The 23114-nt window shown below is 40.2% G+C and overlaps 1 protein-coding gene across 2 annotated transcripts in view; it reads right to left on the bottom strand.

Annotated features, from left to right (window-relative positions):
- ankfn1 (ankyrin repeat and fibronectin type III domain containing 1) overlaps positions 1–23114 on the bottom strand; it is a 129362-nt gene that overhangs the window by 72374 nt on the left and 33874 nt on the right. For both annotated transcript variants that reach the window (XM_049015562.1, XM_049015564.1), the window contains exon 6: positions 6823–7052. In XM_049015562.1, coding sequence (XP_048871519.1) covers positions 6823–7052 — 230 coding nt within the window. The remainder of the gene's footprint in view (positions 1–6822; positions 7053–23114) is intronic.

The following is a 23114-nucleotide window of genomic DNA, read 5'->3' as shown; positions in this document are numbered from 1 at the left end:
ATGGTAGCTCAGTGGGGATTCATTTAAAACACGTTGATGGAATGGAACTCCCACTTAAATGAGCCCAATTTGCCGAAATACTGTAAGTCAGACTTTCCCTCAATCCTGCTTCTTGGAACACCCCACTGAAAAAGTACTTAACCAGAAGTACTGGCTCACATGAAAACAAAATAAAAATAGAAACAAAAAATATTTCATAGGAAACTGGCCAAGAGCAGCAGGTTTATTTAGGATTTTTTTCCCTTTTTAGGGAAAGATGGGAAACATCACAGGGAAATGGCAAACATCACTTATTAGTAAGCGCGAAACTATCAAGGAGCCCTCTGGGCAAAGGAAACTATTCAAACTTGATAATAGTCTTCAAGTACAAAAAGGGAAACAAATAAACAAGCAGCAGTCAATGAACCGGGCACTGATGACAATGCTTTAGTCCAAATTACCAGGGGTGCCATGAGACAGAACACACCAAGACCAACAAATCAAACACAGACAGGTGGGACAAATGAAGATGAGTTTTCACGGCCACCCAACTCTCCCAAAATGGCTCATCACAGACACCACTGACAAATCCACAGAGCCAAAAAAGAAACTGTTTTCTTTTTCCCCTCACAAAGAAAACAGACTACAGTTAACTGGAAAGTGAATGTATTTGACAATGTATTGTTTAGTGTTTTTTATATACCAGTGGATTTTGATTAGGGTTTGTATTAAACAATGCAAGGTACATAATATAAGCTAGAAACAATATTCTTTGGAGCCGGACACATATGCATCTGTGATGACCAGGCATTTCATCCTAACTGCCTATTCCTCTTCGCTTCCAGATATGTACTCCAAGATCACCACAACACTGCGTTACATTCAAAATTTGGGAAAAGTAATCACTGAAAGAAAATGTTGTTTTTTTCAAGTTGGTTTTTTTGTTTCAATTTTTCCATTACTCTAAAATGTCCCTGCCACTGAAACCTTTGCTATTCTGTAACAATTTAACCTCAGGGGAAGTGACAAAAAGCACAATGTTAATGTTCACCTATGGCTAATTAAGCATTAGAGGTAAGTAAACACATAAAATGACTGCCAATGACAGTTAAACATGTGGTCTGGTATACTGGGTCCAACTTCAATAATGGAGGCTGGAAATACATTCAATAAAAAAGGGGAAAGATCCAGGGTTTATTTATAGCACATCTTACCCCTACTCTAAATGTGTGTAAATTTTCCAAAGAAGATTTCACAAAGTATTTTTAGTGTTAAATAAAATAAAGGGATTTCTATTACTTCTTTTTCTCAGAAGAACATAAATTTACGTCAGAACGTTATTTGACACCAGGGAAGCAGTGGTAAGCTCTGTTGCCTCCAAAACTTCATGCGTGGGGTTAGTGTGTTAGTTAGTGTGTTAGTTAGTGTGTTAGTTAGTGTGTTAGTTAGTGTGTTCTCCCTGTGTTGTTGCAGGCTTTCCTCTGTTTCAGCCCCCCCCCCCCATCCAAAAGCACACTGAGGTGAACTATAGTTGCCAAATATGTGAATGGTGCGCACACCTAGCCATGGGTTGGAAACCCCGGGTAATTTCCTGCCTTGTGGCCAGGGCTTCTGGGACAGGCTCCAGACCCCCAAGAGCTTATGGCTTGATTTGTCTTTCCAAATTTCGTGGTGTGTATGTCGTAATATTTTCTTGTGGCTGGAGTTTCATTCATGGACAAGAGTGGTGGCTTCTTCATTGAAGCATGAGTCTCTGATGTAAGACCCATACATGCACCATGGATCAACACATATATGAATAACTGTACGAGAATCTACACTTTCACAAAAAAAGGGTAAAAATGTGTACCTATATTCATCACTGTGGCTATGCCTTTGTAATCGTACCATTTAAGGTACAGAAATGGACTCTGAGGAACATCCAAAAGGTACAAACAGCACTAATTTACATGAATGGTACATGAATGTTCCTCGGAGTCCAAATTTGTACCTTTTTTTCTGAGATTGTATGCAGATGTAACCTACATGATATTTGGTAATTGAATTTTTATTATTTAAGTTTCTGTCTTTAGTGGGATGTGTGTGTGTATATATATATATATATATATATATATATATATATATATATATATATATATATATATATATATATATATACACACACACACACACACACACACACACACACACACACACTCATTCTGTTATTTCATTATATAACTCTATGTATGTACTTTTATTTTATTTAAGCAATTTTTGCCCTTTTGTCTAGTTATATAATTTTCTTTCTTGAGCTTACCTGGCACTTGCACTTGTTCTATGTTTTAAGTGAATGAGGTATCTTTTGGTAATACCGCGACAGCGCAAAGCAACGTACAATACGTTCTGCGTCATTACGCACTGCGGGAACTGCTGAACTGTTTTACAAGTAGCTGTGAGTGAGCGGGGTGAAAAGCTGAGCATCGCCGCCGACATTAGTGGCGCCTGAACTACTGTACTTCTTTCTTGCTACGAAAATCTGCCTCCCTTGCCAGGACGAGCCGCCGACAAAACCACCGCGCTGCCATTTCGCCTCCCTCTTTACGCCGAAGAAACACAAAGAGCGCCAACTTCCATTTCTTCCCCCGTCCTTCTCGGAAGGGATAGTAAGGAGGAGCTGGCCAATTTTTTTTTACTTTATAATGTTTTAGCATTTGGGTACCCAGCGAAGAATGTGTATATTTTTTTCTTTTTCAAACTAACTAAAACTAACTAACTAACTTTTTTGTATTTTTTAATTAATTATTGAAATAATATACGATTATGTTCTGGGCTTATGTGCTGGGATTTTATGTTAAATAAATTTGGTCATTTTAACTATTATATTAAAAAAAGGGCTGTGAAGAAAGACATATCATGTCCATATCACATTTCTTTCTAAGACCTCAGTGACTGAACTCAAATTGCATAAAGAGATTGCAAGACCCTGTACCCTAACCCTGTTTTTGGTTCAATAGAATTAGGGGTTTTCACAGACACTGATCTGTGGACTTAGCATGTACTGATTCACCTTACGGATGGATGTACAAGACGATAGTTCACAAATTGAGCCATAAAAGTCAGTTTCACTACTTCAGATTTTTTTTTCTAAAAACTGAGAGAATGAACACTGAAAGTTCATGGTATCATAAACACTTCCCTGTGGAAGATCCATTGGCATGTATATCTGTCTGTCCATCTATAGTCTCCACTGGAATAGATTATTTGGGCAACCGTACACTCATGAGATGGAGTTGCTTGTTACAAAAAGCACTCCCATTATAATGCATATCAACACATGGCACTGTAAATGAACATCAGGGATACTAAGTAAGCACTGAGCATTTTAAATAGAATGTACCTAGTAAAACAGTAAATGTCTAAGTGTACATGTGATTCCCAAAACAAGTTGCACTTTTTTGTACGCAAAAATATCTACATAGTTTGAATAGCTACCCTGTTAACAACGGTACTGTTCCGTCTGCCTTAAAAGGGTTGGTGAAGCCCAGAAAGATGGGCTTCACTCCTAATGATATAACATCTAATCAGAGTGCTGGACCACAGAAAAGAATAAATCAAATAACAAAAGAAGAGGTCTCACTTTTACTTAATACGATTTTATCCATACAGATGCGTTTTGGCACTAAAGGCATTACGCTGAAAAGCATCTGTGTGGAGACATTGCATAAAATCATTCTAAGCAAAGTGCAACCTTCATGTAAACAGGTTGGTACCTGTTTTTTGCTATTTATATATTATGTATGTAGTACTTGTTAATCCTTTATTTCCTTGACTGGAAGGTACTTTGGGTCAATCCCTGTTTTTAAATGTGCTGTACATACAAATTAGCTGGCTTGACTTGATGACTTTCTTACAATAAAGATATTGCTATGAAAGGACACCTGTTGCGTTTTTGTGTATAAGCTAAATGTGTGCCGTACAAAAATCAATCCCCTTGAGTTGTCGTCGTCATAAAATACACACTTTTACTAAGGTTCACAATGGCTGATTTACGGTAATATGTTTTACTTTTATTTTTTGTACAAAGGTTCCTCTAATGTTCACCTTTAAGGCCCTTTTAATTGTTAGCAGTTGCTATGGCCAAATCCAACTTTATTAAAATCAGATTTTGCTGGGACCAAAAATCAACATACAGAGAAGTCCCCTAGGAGCCACAGTAATGTCCACCCCACATCACTGAAAATCGTACCAAAAAAAATTCACAAAAATATCCAGAAATCCATTCTATAATTCTTTATAACTAGAGTTGTGGATGGAAAATTGGCGATGCACACCTAAGAGGTGAAGGAATGCGTTGTCGTCCTTGACCCTATCATTAACAATTCAATATCAGGACATTACATATTGCAACGTCCTCAGTCTTCCTTTCAAAATGTATACTTTTCAACTTTTTGAGAACAGATATTTTCACCATTCGATTTGAGCTCAGTCATTGTAAAATTATATGTTGATACAATGTATTCTGCATGCAGTCTTGACCAGTCACTGTAATGCTGCATTTGTTCTTCAAAATGCATTTCAGAGGGCACACTGAGTGATCAGATTATGAAACACCACTACTCTTTCCCAAAAGGGCTCACATGATTTTTAAAGTCTGCAATATATCGGCAGCCAGTCTTATTTACAGGAACCTCTTTATAGTTTTTGTCGGAGCACTGAATCACCAGAGTGCATTTTATTTTTCACATTTTCCATCCCCAAGTAAACCAGAGCTATTTCCAAGATCATTCAGGCTTTTAGGTATGGTACTTCAGTATTGATTTAGTCATGTCCTACATAACTCTTCTGAAATAATACAGAAGAAGGCTATGAAACAACATAAACTTTCAAAGACATAATGTACATGCAGAAGGTTTTATATATAAAAGAACAGTTTCAACACACCTCGAGATAATACCAAGCAGGAACCACCAGTGGTAGAGTTCTTGGCCGTCACTTACACACACACACACACACACACAGACTGATCCAGGTATACTGCAAAACCTAAACCTAACCAGAGAATTCAGGAGTATCATGGAAGCTTCACATAGGGAAACCCTGAAACTTTAGGGTAACATACCTGTATCATCTACCATCGCTTACAACATACAATACTACATCCTAAACAAGAAAAATTAGTAATTAACCCCTATATTATATATACGGTATATGTCCTTAATATCTCCTAATATCTAAACAGCAAATGAGATGACATCATCTTTTTTACCGATCTTTATTAATCGTGTTTCATTTTTACTGGTAAGTTTATGGGCAGAATGACTCATCCTATGTATTCTCTCTGGAAAAAGTTTCATCTTAAAAATTATTAAAGTGTAATCAAATGGCTTTGTTGGTACTGGTGTGCTCTTTTTATCCATTACATTTATAAGTGAAAAAGACACTTCAAATAAGAAAGAAATGAAATAAAACAAATAAATGCCACAATCCTACTCTGTGGCTAAAAGGAACTTTTATCTCCTCCAAGCATATAAAATGCCAAAGTTATTAATCTGATTGGGAATATTATGCATATGTAGCCAGTAAAATAGCTTTTATGCTTATTTTTTCGGGAACTTAAATGGCATTAAAGGACTTTTTTTTCCTCAGAGGTTTATCATAATTCATCCATAAGAAATATATTGCAAACTTGTTTTCCCTTTCCCACATTATTCCCATCGTTTGTTTGGGCAGTGAGGCTCCTGGGAAGATGTTAATGCATGGCAGATGTCTGCAAAACACAAATATGCCAATATTGTACTGACTGCACATTCACAGTCAGACTGACAGACTTTGGCATAAGGGGCGACTGCAGCATCAAATCTGCAATTATATGCTTTATTCTGCACCAGCTGGTTTATTCAATGAACATGACCTTTATGTATTTGTTTGTTGGTTCGGCGCTCTGTGATGTATTGATGGTTTAGTGCACTGATCAAAAGATGAAGTGAAACAAAAACGCAGAAGCATCAGGTGAATCTTTTTGAACTCTGACTTCCCACTTCTTTTTGTATTTATTTCTACATGTAAGGCTCACGGGCTCTCATATCTATATATTAAAAAAAAAAAAAAAAAAAAAGAACAAATGTGACCCATCACCACGAAATGAGTCTTACCTGTAAGTCGCACTGGTAGAAATACACCCATAAGACTCATTTCGTGGTGATGGGTCACAAATTAGAAAACAAAAAACAATCTATTCAGTGGCAAGGTTTCCTAATATAACACAATTTCAAATTCCAGTAGTACTACCTTATAAATTCAGCTGTTTACCTTCAATAGAAAACTAAGAGGTGCTTGTTCGTTTAAAATGTTGTCCTGGCAGTATAAATTTCAGGTCTGGCCGACCACCAAGTCTATAAAGTGCTGTGGGAAACCCTGCGTTGTGCGGCACAAACTGTTGATTAATGTGGCGCAGTTTTCAATATACTTAAAAAATAGCATTACATTTTGTATACTGAGCACTTGTAACTCACTTACGCGGCATATGAATGCAGTCTCACTTAAAGCTAAGATTTCCAGTTACGACACGTCTCGGTGCAGTTTTACGGTTTACGCTATATTCTTCTGGAAAAAAAAAATGTTTTTGAAAGATTCAGAAAACTATGAAATGTTATTTTCATGACATATCTATCCATAAGAATGTGAACCCGAAATGAAAAGCTGTTTCTTAAAGACAAAACTGCCATTTAACGCATGAAAAAGCACATGCTAGCTTCTCTAGCACTGTTAAAAAACTACCAAGGTCAAAAACCAATGGTGGTGGACATACTGCCCATCTACCCCCAGCCACCTGATGTGAAGAAGAAGAATGGCGACACTCACATGTAAGTTCCTCAGCTTGATCTTGCCTCTTTCCAAGCGAGTCAGCAGGTTGTGTCTCTCTCTTTCCTGCTGCTGTAACAGGCGGTCATCCACGGAGATGCTCTTCTTCAGGGCTGCTTTCTGAGACTCTCCCAGGGGGACGGCGCGGTGGCCCGTGTTGCTTTTCGAGCTTCGCTTGGGCCCAGGTACGGGCAGGGTTTCAGCTGTGTCATAGTCCCGCTGTAGTGATCCTAGACAAAGGGAAACAATAGACACCCATTAGCAACCAACACCACACAGTAACGCTCCAAGGATAGCAAGATGAGACCAGAGCCTGACATAACTTCGGTAAAATGCCGGTAACATTGTCAAGCCCATACCAGCCTCACATTCACCATTTTCCTGATTTGTTTTGTAACCAACATCTATTGCAAAAACATATATGAAAAACAGACACAGCATTTTGCAATAATTTTTTTTTATTATTAAAAAAGACCATTTTTGACAACCTCTGACTAAACTGCTTTATGACATTTTGACTGCATTTACAGCATAGTTACAGAAGAACCTAAGCATGTCCTCCCACAACTCTCTGCTTCAGGCAGTCCTCAGACATGATCTAATGTATCATGTGTGGTTTGGCTGTTTGCTATGCACCTTCATCTTCTGTTGTTTTGGATCTGGATTTTGGATTTCTTTGGGGAGTTTTCGTGTCAGCCGTCCGTATAAAGATGGACAGCTTATGACTTTGAAAACCAACCACGTTTCTGAATTTGAGAGGATCAGAGTCACCATGGCATGATTTTGATTTTGAAAGTCTTGGTTTGATCTTGGTGTGAGTCCCCGCTGTTCATTTGAAACATGTTTTCGGTGTCTTGCACAAACCACAAAGCAATAATTCTCCTAGTCTCCTAGTCATAGTTTGCTAATGACAAGGCCAAAAATACGAGGGCTGGTTCAATATCTGTGAGGTCATTCTCTCTCTATACTATTGTCCAGTTTTTATAATGTCCACTTAAACATTACACCTTTCCTTTATGTTGGCAGAAAATTCTGTCCTTCATTGCTTGCATATATACAGATGCCAGATAGTCCATCCATCCATTTTCTAAACTGCTTACCCTACTGGGTCGCGGGGGGGTCCGGAGCCTATCCCGGAAGCAATGGGCATGAGGTAGGGAACAACCCAGGATGGGGGGCCAGCCCATCGCAGGGCACACTCACACACCAGTCACTCACACATTCACACCTACGGACAATTTAATAACTCCAATTAGCCTCAGCATGTTTTTAGACTGTGGGGGGAAACCGGAGTACCCGGAGGAAACCCCACGACGACATGGGGAGAACATGCAAACCCCACACACATGTAACCCAGGTGGAGACTCGAACCCGGGTCCCAGAGGTGTGAGGCAACAGCGCTAACCACTGCACCACCATGTCACCCCTGCCAGATAGTCAATATAGTAAAATACTACGATGAGCTAAGTTTGCCATTAATAGCCTACTGAATGTCACACTGTCCTTATTCCACCACTGTTTTCATCCAAGCATGGACAAACCGAAGTAGAGAAGAAGATAAAAGCCACCAGCTGTCACAGGAAAGAAATCTGTCAATATGCCACTGAGGATGACTGGAGTTAATTAATCTTCACATTACCCTCCAATGAAAAACATTTATACGGAATGCAAATTGAGTGTTATTTGCTGTGCATGAGTTTTGAAATGTAAGTCATCACGATTCCAATTCACTAAGCTGGTTATGACTTGGTATTGGTGTCACAGAGGTATAACCATTCGAAGTAAAATTCAGTCCTTTAGTCCTTTCTCTCATTTCACAAACAGATGGATTTTTCAAATCTTTGACCTCAGCCATGCTTCTTCATCACAGTTTTGCCCTGTGCACTTCTCACCTTCTTAAAATGAATCAAAAAACATTGTTTTTGTCGTTAAGAGACCAGCTAAGTTAACTTCAACAAGCCAAGTATGTTGCCTATCTCAGCTTTTCTGGAATCTACTGCTTTTTTAGTATCACAGAGTGATTCACACACTCTTTTGCTTATTTATTCAGTACCTCGTTTTACGTAATCCTCTGTTTACCCCGTAGTTCAGCTTTTAATTACCAAACACATCTGTTAATAAATGTAATGAACTTAAGGACGAATGATTCTTAAGTTTGACTGCTGCAGTACCCATTTTTGTTTTAATTATAAAAATTAATAATAAAACTAAAAGTAAAGAATGATGGTCATAGTTTTGATCCCTCCTATTTGTGGAATTTAAGCGGTGTTATCTAAGAAAAAATGTGGCATGGCGTTATTAGAATTTCTGCTACCTGACTTCAAATGGTCTGCTTTTACCTGCTCATGATTAAATCAGCCATTATCTTTTAATGAGAAAGGATCCATTTGTGGGAAGGACATGGCTTAATTCCAAATTGCAGTCTGAAAAAGACGTGGTCAAAAACACAGGCAGCAGATTGTGGAACAGATAACGGTAGATGAAGAAAACCAAATCTGTAGGCTACATAAAGGCCAGTAAGTGTAATACGGAGACAACTGCCCAACCAGCAAGTTTTAAATGATACAAAGAGAGAAAAAAAAATGAGAGCCAAAGCACAAAAATGAAATTACACACGACCACATGAAGGGGTAACTCAAAAAAAGGTTCTAATATATGCAATCAATAAAACGAGCTCATGAGTTACAGGTTTGCTGATAGTCTGCTGAGGTGGAGTGTGATCAGTGAGAGTGTGTGAGTGCGTGACTGAATGCAAGCTTGGATAAACAAATGTGTGACAGCACGCGCCCCTTGACAGCAAGGGGCAGGATGATCTGGATGAGAGTGGTTGAAGTCCTCAATGAGTAAAGGTCAAGGATGCCACAAGGAGGGAATGATGACTGCACATCAAAGTTGAAGCACTCTCAGTCACATAGTTATTGCAGTTGACCCCAATGGTGCCTACAGTATAATCTAAGAGGGCATGGTCTTAGTACGCAGGTTCACCACCAACATCTCGAGGATGAGGTGACTCAATTTAAAATTTAAAAATGGCAGATAACTGCAAACAGCTGCTTAGAGGGTTAAGGAGCTTAATGATTTAAAAAGAATTTATACACAATACTGTTCAAAAGCCTTAGGCTGGGGGCCAACTCTGGTCCAGTTTCCCATCCATCCACCCATTTTCCAAACTGCTTATCCTTCTGGGTCGCGGGGGGTCTGGAGCCTATCCTGGAAGCTATCGGCATGAGGCAGGGAACAACCCATTGCAGGGCAACAGTGCTAACCACTGCACCAACATGCCATCCCTCCCCTGCACATGTACATCTTAATCAGCTAATTACCAGGTGTAATAGGTGTGTCTGAGGAGGACGATCTGCTAAATGAGTTGCAAACTGGCCCTCCAGGATCGGAACTGGGGAAACCACTGCTTCAGTTCCTAAACCTCTCTTCAAGTGTGCCTCAGCCATTCTGTTTATTTGTTAACTTTCACTGCAAACTCAATTAATTAAGTTTAGTGAGTTAAGTGAACTAACTCAATGAGGTTCTGATTAGACACACAAGGTGTGTTAATGGTTGAGTCAAAAAATATATTGGTACAGTATATCTGATGGTAAGTGCAAATACTGGGGTGTCTGTAGGGGAGGTTTTTAAATGACTATGCTAACACATTTTGACAGATATCATAGTTTTACACCAACATAAAGATCATTACTCATCGTTATTTGACTGCCGAAAACTTTTGCACAGTACTGCATATGAGACTAGCAATCTTTTGGGGGGAAGGTGGTTCTGAGGTTTAAAAAAAAGTCTTGAGCTCTTGAAAATCTGTGCTCCACATATTCATTTTTGCAGCCTTACGGATGAGGGAGGTTAATGGTGTGGAAACTCTATTGAAGCCTTACATGACAACTACAGTGCAAATTTGCAGAGCTGAGGAAGCCCTGCATGTCCATGAAAGTTCCGTGTTTAGGCCAGTAACACCAAGCAGATACTTTATTAGGCAAACTCCGCTTGCCTTAAGTTGTAGCCTAGGAAAGAGATGATGGTTTTATGAAACTCACATTTTTTACCTTAGTATAAGGGTTGCTTTCTCTGAAGAACCTGGTTTACGTGATCCTGGTGGGTAGTCATGATTGGGGAGTTGACTGCTTTTTATTCACTATGGCTTAGAAGACCTTATTCATAAATGACTGGAACACAGGGGGGCGCTAGTGAGAATGCACAGCATAAGTAGATTGTCATACTTCCAATTAGTGGTGATATATGCTGTCATACCCTTCATGTATTCTGATGAGATTTCAGGCTCTGCAGAAGTCTAACTCTGTGAAGACGGTTACAGTCCAGACATATTCCAAAGCAGCAGGGATCAAGAGGAAAAAAGGCTAACTACTCAATAGTTATATTGTTTAGAACATGATCATGTATGCTGTGCCAAAGTCCACCATCTTACAAAAGAACCTGAAGCAGTGGGAGGCACAGGTAGGTACAAACTTCCAAAGGTGAGGACATCCTTGATGTTCTGGTCCATAATTTCTGAGTCAGGGAGCAATAATGGATAGACAACTACCAGTGAACAGGTTCATGGCACAGTCCCATCTAGGAGAGAGGCTGCATGTGTTTTACTGAAGACATCTTTAAATTGCTGGTACTCTACGGGAATTACTGAGTAATATTGGGGTCTTGATGGAGGTAGCTAAACATGGAAAACCAAAACACTTGCAGTGATACTGGATTCCCAGTAAGCCAGTAATTCCCCTTGCTTCCAGAAGATGAAAAGGTCATTGGTTCTGAGCCAGTGGTGCCCTGCAACAACTAGATCTAGAACTAGATAGATTTTGGTGCCACTCGGTGACATAAATGGTTGAGCACTTTAAAATGTCGGTGGTTATAAGTTGTATCTCAGGCATAGATTTCAGTGCACGGTAATGCAAGAGCCGTCTATCCCTTTTGAAGCCTTAGTCACGGACTGTGTGCACAACAAGCTTGTCAGATTGTGAAAGCCCTGTGACCTCTTTAAAGCAGCACACTGTGTGCAAATAGCTACTCCCAATCTATTGTTCATACTTCCAGTGCTTCATACTTACATAACATCTTTCCCTTCATGCAAACTATGCATTTCCTTCCTTGATTTATTATATTGTCCTTGCAATTTTTATTACACCTCTGAACTTATTATTAATCACAAGACCTGCAAACCATTTAAATGTTGTGCTTTTATAAAGTAAATAGTTGTGTTACAGCGGTCCATTCCATGTCAGACTATAACAGTGAATGTCATCCTTTATTTTCCTAAAAATCATTAATCAGAAGTGTACAAGTTTACTTTGTCATAGACTTCATCCATGATACCTATTTTAAAAAAATCACATATGTTTCGCTGACTTTTGAAAATTATTATCACATAAACAACAACAGACAAAACAAATGTATTTTTGTATAGCGCATTATCACAACATTACATCGTCTCAAGGCGCTTTACAGCATCCTCACCCAAAGCCCCCAGTAACTAAGCCATAGGCGACAGTGGCAAAGAAAAACTCCCAAGAAGGAAGAAACCTTGAAAGGGACCAGACAAACAATTTAGGTATTTTTAAGAGGCTGCAAACAAGCTGATTAATTAAGGTAAAATTATTGTTTTTAAGAGTTATGTGACTCAAAGCCCGCTGAACTCAAATCAAAACAAAAATGCCTACAAAAATACTTGTTTACAAAAGGAAATATCCATCCATCCATCCATCCATCCATCCATCCATCTTCCAAACTGCTTATCCTACTGGGTCGCGGAGGGTCCAGAGCCTATCCCGGAAGCAATGGGCACGAGGCAGGGAACAACCCAGGATGGGGGGCCAGCCCATCGCAGGGCACACTCACAACCCATTCACTCACACATGCACTCTTACGGGCAATTTAGCAAGTTTAATTAGCCTCAGCATGTTTTTGGACTGTGGGGGGAAACCAGAGTACCCGGAGGAAACCCCACGATGACAACATGCAAACTCCACACATATGTGACCCAGGCCGAGACTCGAACCCGGGTCCCAGAGGTGTGAGGCAACAGTGCTAACCACTGCACCACCATGCCACCCCCGAAAGTAAATATATAAAACCTAAATAAAATAAGTTATTTTTAAAACGACAAAGGCTAAATATCGGAGAGGAGCGAATCTCTTATATGCAATGTTTGCCTATTCCAGCTCTCCTGCCCATGCAAGAATACACTTGCTGCTAAGTTAGCTCATTAATATATGTATCATTTTGGAGTGCTGGGGCGGCATGGTGGTGCAGTGGTTAGCACTGTTGCCTCACACCTCTGGGACCTGGGTTTGAGTCTCCACCTGGGTTACATGTGTGTGGAGTTTGCATGTTCTCCCCATGTCATCGTGGGGTTTCCTCTGGGTACTCCAATTTCCCCCCACAGTCCAAAAACATGCTGAGGCTAATTGGACTTGCTAAATTGCCCAAAGGTGTGCATGGTGTGTGAGTGTGCCCTGCGATGGGCTGGCCCCCCATCCTGGGTTGTTCCCTGCCTCGTGCCCATTGCTTCCGGGATGGGCTCCGGACCCCCCGCGACCCAATAGGATAAGCGGTTTGGAAAATGGATGGATGGATGGATTTTGGAGTGCTAATCTTCAACAAACGTACCCCACTGCTGTAACTATTAGTGACCACGATGACAAGTATCTTGTCAAACTGATAATAAAATGTCAGGAATTGTGGGTAAAAGCTTTAACATTTAAAGAAAAGCTTAATCTCATAAAGTATTAAAAATACTCGATTATTAAATACGGCAATACCAGGAATTTGCAGAGGTCTTGAGTGGTCTGCTCCAACCCCCTTTTAAAAGCTTTTATATAATGAAATGTTGCAGAACAGAAGATTTTTTTAAGGAATGCACATATTCTGTTATAGCAGAAGCTTCATATTTAGTTGCTACCAAGGATGCCAGGAAGGAAATAGGGAAATTTCTAGCCCATACCGATAACCGATTATTTCGAAAACAATACCAGTGCCAATACTGATTGTTCGGGAGGTTCTGCTTAAATACACTCAGTGACAAAAAAAAAAAAAAGTTAAGCACCCAGAAGTAATGGTCCAATTTGGATGTAATTTGGTACACGTGCAGACCAGCGATGGGTATGTAAATGATTTGATTTGCAAGGAGCTGGCAGGTCTAGTAAACAGAAACAAAGTATGCCTCGTAGACGCAGTAGACAGCATTACCAGCACTTGACAGAGTTTGATAGGGGTGCAATGGTCATGTTAGGGCACCCACACACATCGTAAAGGTTCTGGTCGCTCCAGACAGACCACACCAAAGGAGGAACGTCGTACTGTGCGCCAAGCATTACAGAACTCCATCACATCTGCGCCTGCCATCTGGACACAGGTATTGGACTCTCCACACCACCCTGCGTCATCCTGTCTCGACGGCTGGCACCTTGCACCATGTACAGATTTATTTCATTTCCACCACTCTGTCACTTTTTAAAGTTTAAAGGGACACCCCAAAATAAATTATAAATAAATAAATTATGTTACAAAAGTATGAGGAAGTATTTATTTTTGGTAAGAAAACGCCAACTTTGGCATACAACAACAGTCCCAGAGCACAAAATTTTATAACTGTATGTATCTTACATAGTTATAACATTTATAACAGAGAAAGGCTGATTATCAAGTGGAATAAACCCCATAATTTTCAAAGTAATATGTTTGGATTTCGCACTGTTTGCACTGAACTTTATTTTGCTATCAAATTACTGATAGACATATATTACTCGCATGACCGATAGATATATACTGTAACACATAAAAACTCTTCATACTCTTCGCTGTCACGCCTTAAGGTGAGCAAAATCTGTTGTGATGAAATATTTATTAGCAGTTCATCCTCGTGAAATTTTTACAGAGCAATGTTTGAAAAATGCATTTCGAGTGTCATTACCATTAACGTTAAAATAATTCCACACAGCACACATTCTTCTGTTTAGTACACAAGTGTGCAAAGCAATAAGGGTTACCATTTTAAAGGGAATTATCGGCGGTAAATATCGGCTCATTTTTAACCATCAGAGGTTGACCGATACCGGTTTATCTCTAGTTCCTACTGTGCTGTTCCTGTTTTTGAACTTTCACATTTAAAACAATTAATCATATTGGAGTATTCCATAAAATTTTACATTGTAATACATTGCTTTCTTTAGGATGCTAGGGTCTTACCTTGCTTTAACAATAATCCTTAAAAGTTGCAAGTGTACTGTGTACAGGTGAGATGACACTATATAACGACTGAAATCAGTTTTACTTTATAATTGGTAATGTAGATGTCTTTCATTATGATGTGTTATTCTGGATTCAGGTGTAACATTGTGTTATTGCATGAGGATTGTTCCTTCTGGAAAAGGACAAACTGAATGAGGTAACTGAACTAAGACATGAATTTCTACAGTGATCCAGTCCCCCATATGAGCTTGCTGTGATTTTAAGCTGACACATCACTAGCGATGCCTCAACCCTCCTCCTACAGCTCAAAATGCCCTTAAGGTAAACTGTTGACCCCGAGTTTCTTTGTGCGTGTACATCTGTGTGTTTGCTTGTAAATGTGTAAAGCAGACCGTGCTTTATCCCAAGTCCTTCCAGAGAGAGGCTCCAGAGGACCACAAACCCACTTGTGTAAGTGATTAATAGAAATGGATGACTGCAAAAAAAATAAAAAATCCTCAGACAGCAGTGTGTGCACATTCTCGTAGTTCCAGGAAAGGGAGTGTTTTATTGTGTTTCTAGTGCAAAAGTTTCAGTACTACAGTGAAACCAACTGTGTGGTAAGTAAAGATTGTGTGTGTTATACTGTACTGTAGGTACATGCATATATGCAGAGGAAGGCTCTGTATCCAAAATTAAAAATGTATGGCATGGTGATTAGCATAAAAACACTACTGTACTGTGCAGAATTTACTGAAGTTTTGAACTTGATAGGAGTCAGTCCATAACTAGCACGATTTCTACACAGTCAATGTAGAAATAAATGTCTGATTTTATGGGCTGGCAAAAAGTAAGTGACATTATCAGGGGTCATACACTGAATGAAAACTGAAACTCAATCAAACTCAATCAAATTTTCAAAAATGCTTTTGTGGCCTTAATCTGGGTTTATGTGGTGCAGGGTTGTAATCATTACATTGTAAATATACTGTATGATAATTTACTTCATTTAAGCCACCCCTGAAACGATTTGAAAGTTCTCAGCAAAGGCTAGAAGTTTGTTAGACTCTGGCACTGCTTTCAATAAGCAAAAATTCAAATCATTATCTATTACATGAACCCTGTTCCCAAGGCATGTCTCATGTCTTTTTGCTATGTGCATTGCAACTGTACCGCTCCCTGTTGAGCTCCATATATTTCCTTATTGCGGCTTTCCTCCTTCTCTTTTAACACAACAGGGGAAAGGGTGTTGGATTTCACCATCATTCAGGAAACCTGTCAGCTGCTGCACAAAACTGTATCAAATTTATCTTTCAGGTCAATTGAGATGTGTATACCAGCAGCACGGCAGCGGAGTTCAACCATGGCCCAGTTAAAAATGTATGACGGGCTGCCAGCCATTACTTAATTGATACATGGAGTAGCAGTAAAGCAAAATGGCGGGTGCCGAGATGCCAGACTCAAAGTGTGGGCGTCACACTCGAGAGCAATGCAGTTCTGGATGACGTTAAGGGAAGGAGGAGAGGGATGCAACCATTCAAACTCTACCAAAAAATGATTGTTTTGTGCCCCTCATTATTAAAATCGGTAAGCACATAGGAAAACTAGAATCTGGCGATAAAATATGCCAGTGCTCCTTCATAATATGCTGAATTGATACAGGATAGCTTCAAATACCAATCAAGTAAGGAAATACTTAATTAATACGCCATATTTGTCCACACTTGTTTTACAGATCTACTTCTAATTATGCACTGTATTGGTGCAAGGGTTTGACTGAATTCTACTCAAATCTCCATAAAAACTCAGTCAAATAGCCCCAACAGGGCTAATATATTGACTTCAGAATGTTTTACATAACACAAAAATATTTTAACAAAACAAGATAATGTAATATGCTCGATTTAAAGCCCAGATATTTACATCCCAACAGTATGTTGTAGCATTGACATAGACACTTAACCTGAATTACTTCATGAAATGTGGGGCTTTAAAATTTAACATCTTTCATAACTTCTGACAATAGTGTCTAATTAGCAGCTACATAATAATATGTGAAAGTATGTAGCATCATTTCACCTCTCAAACTAGACAAATTTTTTCTTTTTTTTATGGTGCTTGGTTTTGTTTTATATTTTTATACAGTATTTACAAGGTATATTTCATAATGCTTTTAAATAACACATTTAAAAGAAAAAAAAAAGGTATTAGACAGTAATTTGCATTTCATTGCTGCCGCTGACTCCACAGTCCAGCAGATGGTTAACTTCGTATTTCCTAGTAACCATGTAACCATGGCGATGTCCCAAGTAGCAGCTGCCAGTAAGAATAATGCCAGGCCAGGCTGCATCTGCTGTAATACAAACTGATGTCTTACACGGATGCTTCTGTCAGCTCAAGTTCGCCTGCTGTTTGGGTAAGGAAACCATGACAGAAGGAAGCCTCTGACTGCTCTGGTGCTGATAAACGTAATGGAATTTTGTGTTATGCCACTTTGAAGCCTTCATTTTTCAGGTCAATTTGCTTCTCTCTGAGTGGCTCATGTTTCTTGATAGCCTTTGTAAAAGGAATCTGTCCTTGCTGTTATTCCCTCCTGTGCTTAGAAATGTCAATTCATCAAGCATCTATCAAGTAAGACAGCCCACGATCCACTCTAAAACAAGTCTGACCTCCCTATCAGTATTTGTATCATTTCCATCATACTTTAAATGTTATTGATCTAGTAATTTATTAAAAATGAAATTTCATCCAACGGCAGCATAGTGGTTTGAATCTCCACTATGGCTCCATGTGCGTGGGGTTAGCATGTTCTCCCAATGTCGTCGTGGGGTTTCCTCCGGGTACTCCAGTTTCCTCCTGTCTGTACTGTAGGTGTGGAGGTTGTGTTTTGTCCTGTGATGGGTCGGTGCCCCATTCTGGGTCGTTCCCAATGGGTACAGTGGATGGGTGGATGCAATTTAGGATATTTGGATACGGGATGGATATTTTATCAATATTAAGGTGCAACAACAGAGTCTCTATGAGGATTTCCCCCAGCAGTATTGCAGCTTTGTGTCCTTAACTCCTAAAATGACTTCTTCCACCATTAAGGACCTTCCAGTGCAAAATAAAAAATATTTACCTTCAATGCAATTCTATATATACTAGGCCTGTTACACATACACAATACAATTCTGGCTGCTGTATGTAAAGTTCAAGGTATGAACAATTTTGCTTGGTGACATCTTTGATGTTGTGTTCGAAATCGTGCCAGCAGCTCACTCCATAATTCTACTAGACAGCTTCAGTGGTCTCTCAAATCTGAAATCGAGCAATGAGCTGTTACTGGAGAATCATGCTAGTTATGGACTGTCCATGTAATACTTGCTGCCTTAGAAGATGTAGGCAGACATTGCATGGTCTGCATTTAGCAAAACAGATGCAAGGATGACTTTGAAGAGACAGTTGAGGGGTGAAAGGAGTACTTTGCAGAACTTAAAACCTTAAAGCTCTGTTGCTGAAGGATGGTATAGTTATGGTACCTCTTCATATTGTCTAGGAGGATATTATACCTCAAGTCTATGATTGTCAAATGTCACTTAAAAAGTGCAACCTGAAGGAGTATTACAACAGTATGATGCACTGACACCCCTTAGCATGACCCACAAGACATGGCAGATTTACTGAAGAGTCTGAACCTGGTAGTCGATCATTCAGAAGTTTGGCTTTAACTGTGGCCCAACACACTGAAGAACTCTTTACAGCCCCATACGTATTCCAGATTTCACCAGAGTATGATAAAGAAGTTGACATTTTTTGTAATTCAAGCAGGGCATTGATTGAATTAGCCAAGATGAGACCAATATTGCCTCTTTGTTTATGTAAGTTTCCATAAACAAAACTGCAGAAAATGGTGATTTAACTGCACCAGAAATTTATTTGATAGTTTGGTGCTATAAAGGTGGTTTATGTAGATGATGCTGTCCGTCTTCCGCCTTCATGCTGTAATCCATGACACACAAGACCATTCATATGCAAGTAGGATCCAATTCAGAGCCTTCAGATGACAGGCTGTCTCAGCAAAGAGTAAACTGCTCTTTGAAGTGAGGAAACAGCTCAAGTACCTCCTTAGTGAGCGATGAAAAGGGGTAGGAAGAGATTAGTTTTTACTGTAATACAGGCCATATACACTGATCAGCCATAACATCGAAACCACCTGCCTAACACTGTGCAGATTCCCTTCGTACCACCAAAACAACTCTGACCCCTCGTGGCATGGACTCTACAAGACCTCTGAAGTTATATGGCACCATCTTATAAGGTGGGACCTCCATGGATCAGACTTGTTTGTCCAGTACATCCCATACAGTAGATAGGATAGAGATCTATAGGTAAATTGGAGGCCAAGTCAGCACATTGAACTCTTCTTTAAGTTCCTCAAATCATTCCTGAACAATACCTGCAGTGTGGCTGGGTACATTATCCTGCTGAAAGAGGCCACTGCCGTCGGGGAATACAGTTACCATGAAGGGGTGTACTTGGTCTGCTACAATGTTTAGGTAGGTTTGTACTTGTCAAAGTACCATTCACATGAATACCAGGACCCAGGGTTTCCCAGCAGAACATGGCCCAGAGCATCACACTCTCTCTGTTGGCTTGCCTTATTCCCATAGTGCATGCTGTGATGTGCTGTGTGGTCTGAAACATTTATATCATATCAATTATTTTAGCCTTCGCTCCTCACAAGTCCTGGGTGCCCATGATCCAGTCACCGGTTTACCAGTTGACCTTCTTTCAGCCACGTTTGGTAGCTATTGTGCACTTTGGAGAAACAGTTGTCTGGCCATCATAATTTGGCCCTGGTCAAAGTTGCTCAGATCCTTACATTTGCTTATTATTCCTGCAACTTCAGGAATTCACTGCTCACCTGCCTGATACATAATGGCACCCCATGACAGGTGATAAGGAGATAATCAATGTTATTCTCTTAATTGTCAGTGGTTTTAATGTTGTGACTGATTGTTGTATGTAAGTGCTGGTTGGCCATGAGCATCAGGTAACTATCTATTTCCCGTAACTGTGTTTCCGGTTCCGGTCTGCCATCTTGAAAAACAGGGCACAGAGCAATGGATACCCAGGACCGGATGCCAGTCCATCGCAGGGCACACATCAACAAACTATGGGCAATTTAAAAATGCAAGTTTTTTCTGTATGTGTCTTTGAACTGTGCGAAGAAACCGAAGTACCCAGATGACATGAATAAAACATGCAAATTCCACACATACAAAGCCAGGATCAGATTCAAACAGGTAGGCCCCAGCACTACCCAATAAGGCACTGCGCTGTACTATAATTACGGTTCTTCAAAGGGTTGCCGGGCTCACTCACAGTGAGGGATTCACAGTCCAGGAAAGAACAGGAGCAACTAAGGTGCATTGCAATGGACAGATAAAAAGTTTTCCCAACCTAGGGCAGACTCAAATGGGCTCACCCAAGAACACCGGAAGGATAACCCTCGCCATTTCACTTGTGACTGCCTAATAATCTTGACGACAGCAACAAGCTGAACGGCAGCATTGCTGGGGAAAACAAGTATGGTCTGTGCTTTGGTCTGTCACCACTAAAAATATTGGATTTTATTAATTTTCCTTTTGCATCACTTCTGTTCTGAACATCTCTTTTTTTATTTACCTCAGGAAATGAAGATGCATTTTGATGTTTTGGTTTAGATCAGTGCCATGGAAATATAATTAACAAGTTGTTAAAATCTGAAATGACTCCAATTACCAACCCTATTGGCAGCAGGATTCAAAGGCATTATTGTGTGGTATTCTGATGTCACAAAAATTCATGGTGATATTTGGGGAATAAAGTAAGATTTTTTTTTCAGCCTACTGTAATTTCTACTTTAATAAGCAAAGTACATCAAAGAAAGTCCACCACCATTTTATGGTCCTTAATGTTGTAAAAATCCTTTGTCATATTAAAATGAATATGACGACCAAATGCTCACTAGGAACTGCTTGAAACCACTAACCATGACCACATGAAAAAAGTAAAGCCACAAGAACAAAATGAATACATTTACGCCAGGCAGAAGACATGATGATTGTCATATTACTCACTTCCTGGGGCGATGACTGTTTATACAACAGGATGTTTATAGAAGCAAATCATCGCTGTCCAATGACAAACAAATATCTGCCAAAATTTCATTACTTCAGGAGCATGAAAAAACACGACGAGACAACCTTATCACCACAACACAGCCGTGGGTGAACTACTGTATTTAATGTTTAAATGAAGCTACATTGATTGTAGTCATTAAGGCAAATATGTCAGTATGAAGAAGATACAAACTAATCTCGCTTGTTATGGCCAAAATCTAGCTATCCAGATATCAGCATTATGTTGTGAAAATTAGCAATATAAAGTAAACCAATACAAATGATCAATCTTATGTGTCAGGGTCAGCTCCTATTGTTCCACTCTGTGTCCCTTCTCCGTTTGGCCAGGAGGCGTTGCTGGTCATCCCGTCCCTTATGTTGTCAGTATTCGTGTTTTCCCCAGCTTCTTGTTGGCCGCATGGCTCAGCTTGTTGAGTATGTGGTTGTCTGTGAGCCTCTATGTTCAAATTTTTCTAGTTCCTGTCTGGTGATTTTTGTATTCAGTTTTGGTTTCTTGGTTTGAGCCATAGTTATGTTTTATCGGTATTGTTACTCCCAGTGTTAGATTCTGTTTTTCCCTGTTTCTTGGTTAGTTCTTACAGTACTTTCCCTGTGTAGTTCCTTTGAGATAATTAGTTTCACCTGTGACCTGTTTTCCCAACCCTTGTTAATCTCACCTGCCCCTTGCTAGTCTTGTTACTCCTCTGTATTTAAGTCCCTGCCTCTGGTTAGTTTGCTAGTGTTTTGTTTTTTGTGATAGTTGGATGTTAGTGAAGTTTTGAATATTCTGTATGTAGCCTGCCTGTCTTAACCCTTTTGTAAATTTAGTCTTTGTTATCACCTATTGTTTTTGAGGCCTTTGTGGTCCTTTTGGTTTTTGTAGTGTTCTTAGTGTTTGCTGTTTTGTTATATAAACTCGTGTCTGGTGAGCCGCAAGTGGATCATCCACATTTTCTGTTCTGACATTCACTATGCCTCGTCCTCACACAAAACCCACTATCTATAACCGTTATGCAGGTTACTGAAAATGAGCAATTCGTTTTTTACTAGTTATTCATTCAAAAGTAATTAAATTACTTTACCAATATAAAAATAATTACTTTCTTGGGAACGTAACTTTTATGTTACTTTAATTCTCTTATTAAAGCATACATACCCAGAAAGCACTCACAGGTTACCAGGATGTTAATTTAAAATCGGAATATCGTTAAATGATACCTTTCCATTTTGGCCTATAACAATCCATCCATCCATCCATTATCTCCCGCTTAATCCGGAGTCGGGTCGTGGGGGCAGCAGCCTCAGCAGGGAGACCCAGACTTCCCTCTCCCCGGCCACTTCGTCTAGCTCCTCTGGGGGGACCCCGAGGCGTTCCCAGGCCAGCCGAGAGACATAGTCTCTCCAGCGTGTCCTGGGTCTTCCCCGGGGCCTCCTCCCAGTGGGACATGCCCGGAATACCTCCCCAGGGAGGCGTCCCGGAGGCATCCTGATCAGATGCCCGAGCCACCTCATCTGGCTCCTCTCGATGCGGAGGAGCAGCGGCTCTACTCTGAGTCCCTCCCGATCCGCCTGTCGATCTCCCGTTCCATCATTCCCCCACTCGTGAACAAGATCCCGAGATACTTAAACTCCTCCACTTGGGGGAGGACCCCATCCCCAACCCGGAGAGAGCACTCTACCCTTTTCCGGCTGAGAACCATGGTCTCGGATTTGGAGGTGCTGATTCTCATCCCAGCCGCTTCGCACTCGGCTGCGAACTGCTCCAGTGAGAGCTGAAGGTCACGGCTCGATGAGGCCAACAGAACCACATCATCCGCAAAAAGCAGAGACCTAATCCTGAGGTCACCGAACCGGACGCCCTCAACGCCCTGGCTGCGCCTAGAAATTCTGTCCATAAAAACTATGAACAGAATCGGTGACAAAGGGCAGCCCTGACGGAGTCCAACCCTCACCGGAAACGAG

The sequence above is a fragment of the Brienomyrus brachyistius genome, chromosome 5 (genome assembly GCF_023856365.1).
Source record: "Brienomyrus brachyistius isolate T26 chromosome 5, BBRACH_0.4, whole genome shotgun sequence".
Classification (NCBI taxonomy): domain Eukaryota; kingdom Metazoa; phylum Chordata; class Actinopteri; order Osteoglossiformes; family Mormyridae; genus Brienomyrus; species Brienomyrus brachyistius.
The sequence above is the reverse complement of the archived record's forward strand: the minus strand, read 5'-3'. Positions and strand labels throughout refer to the sequence as shown.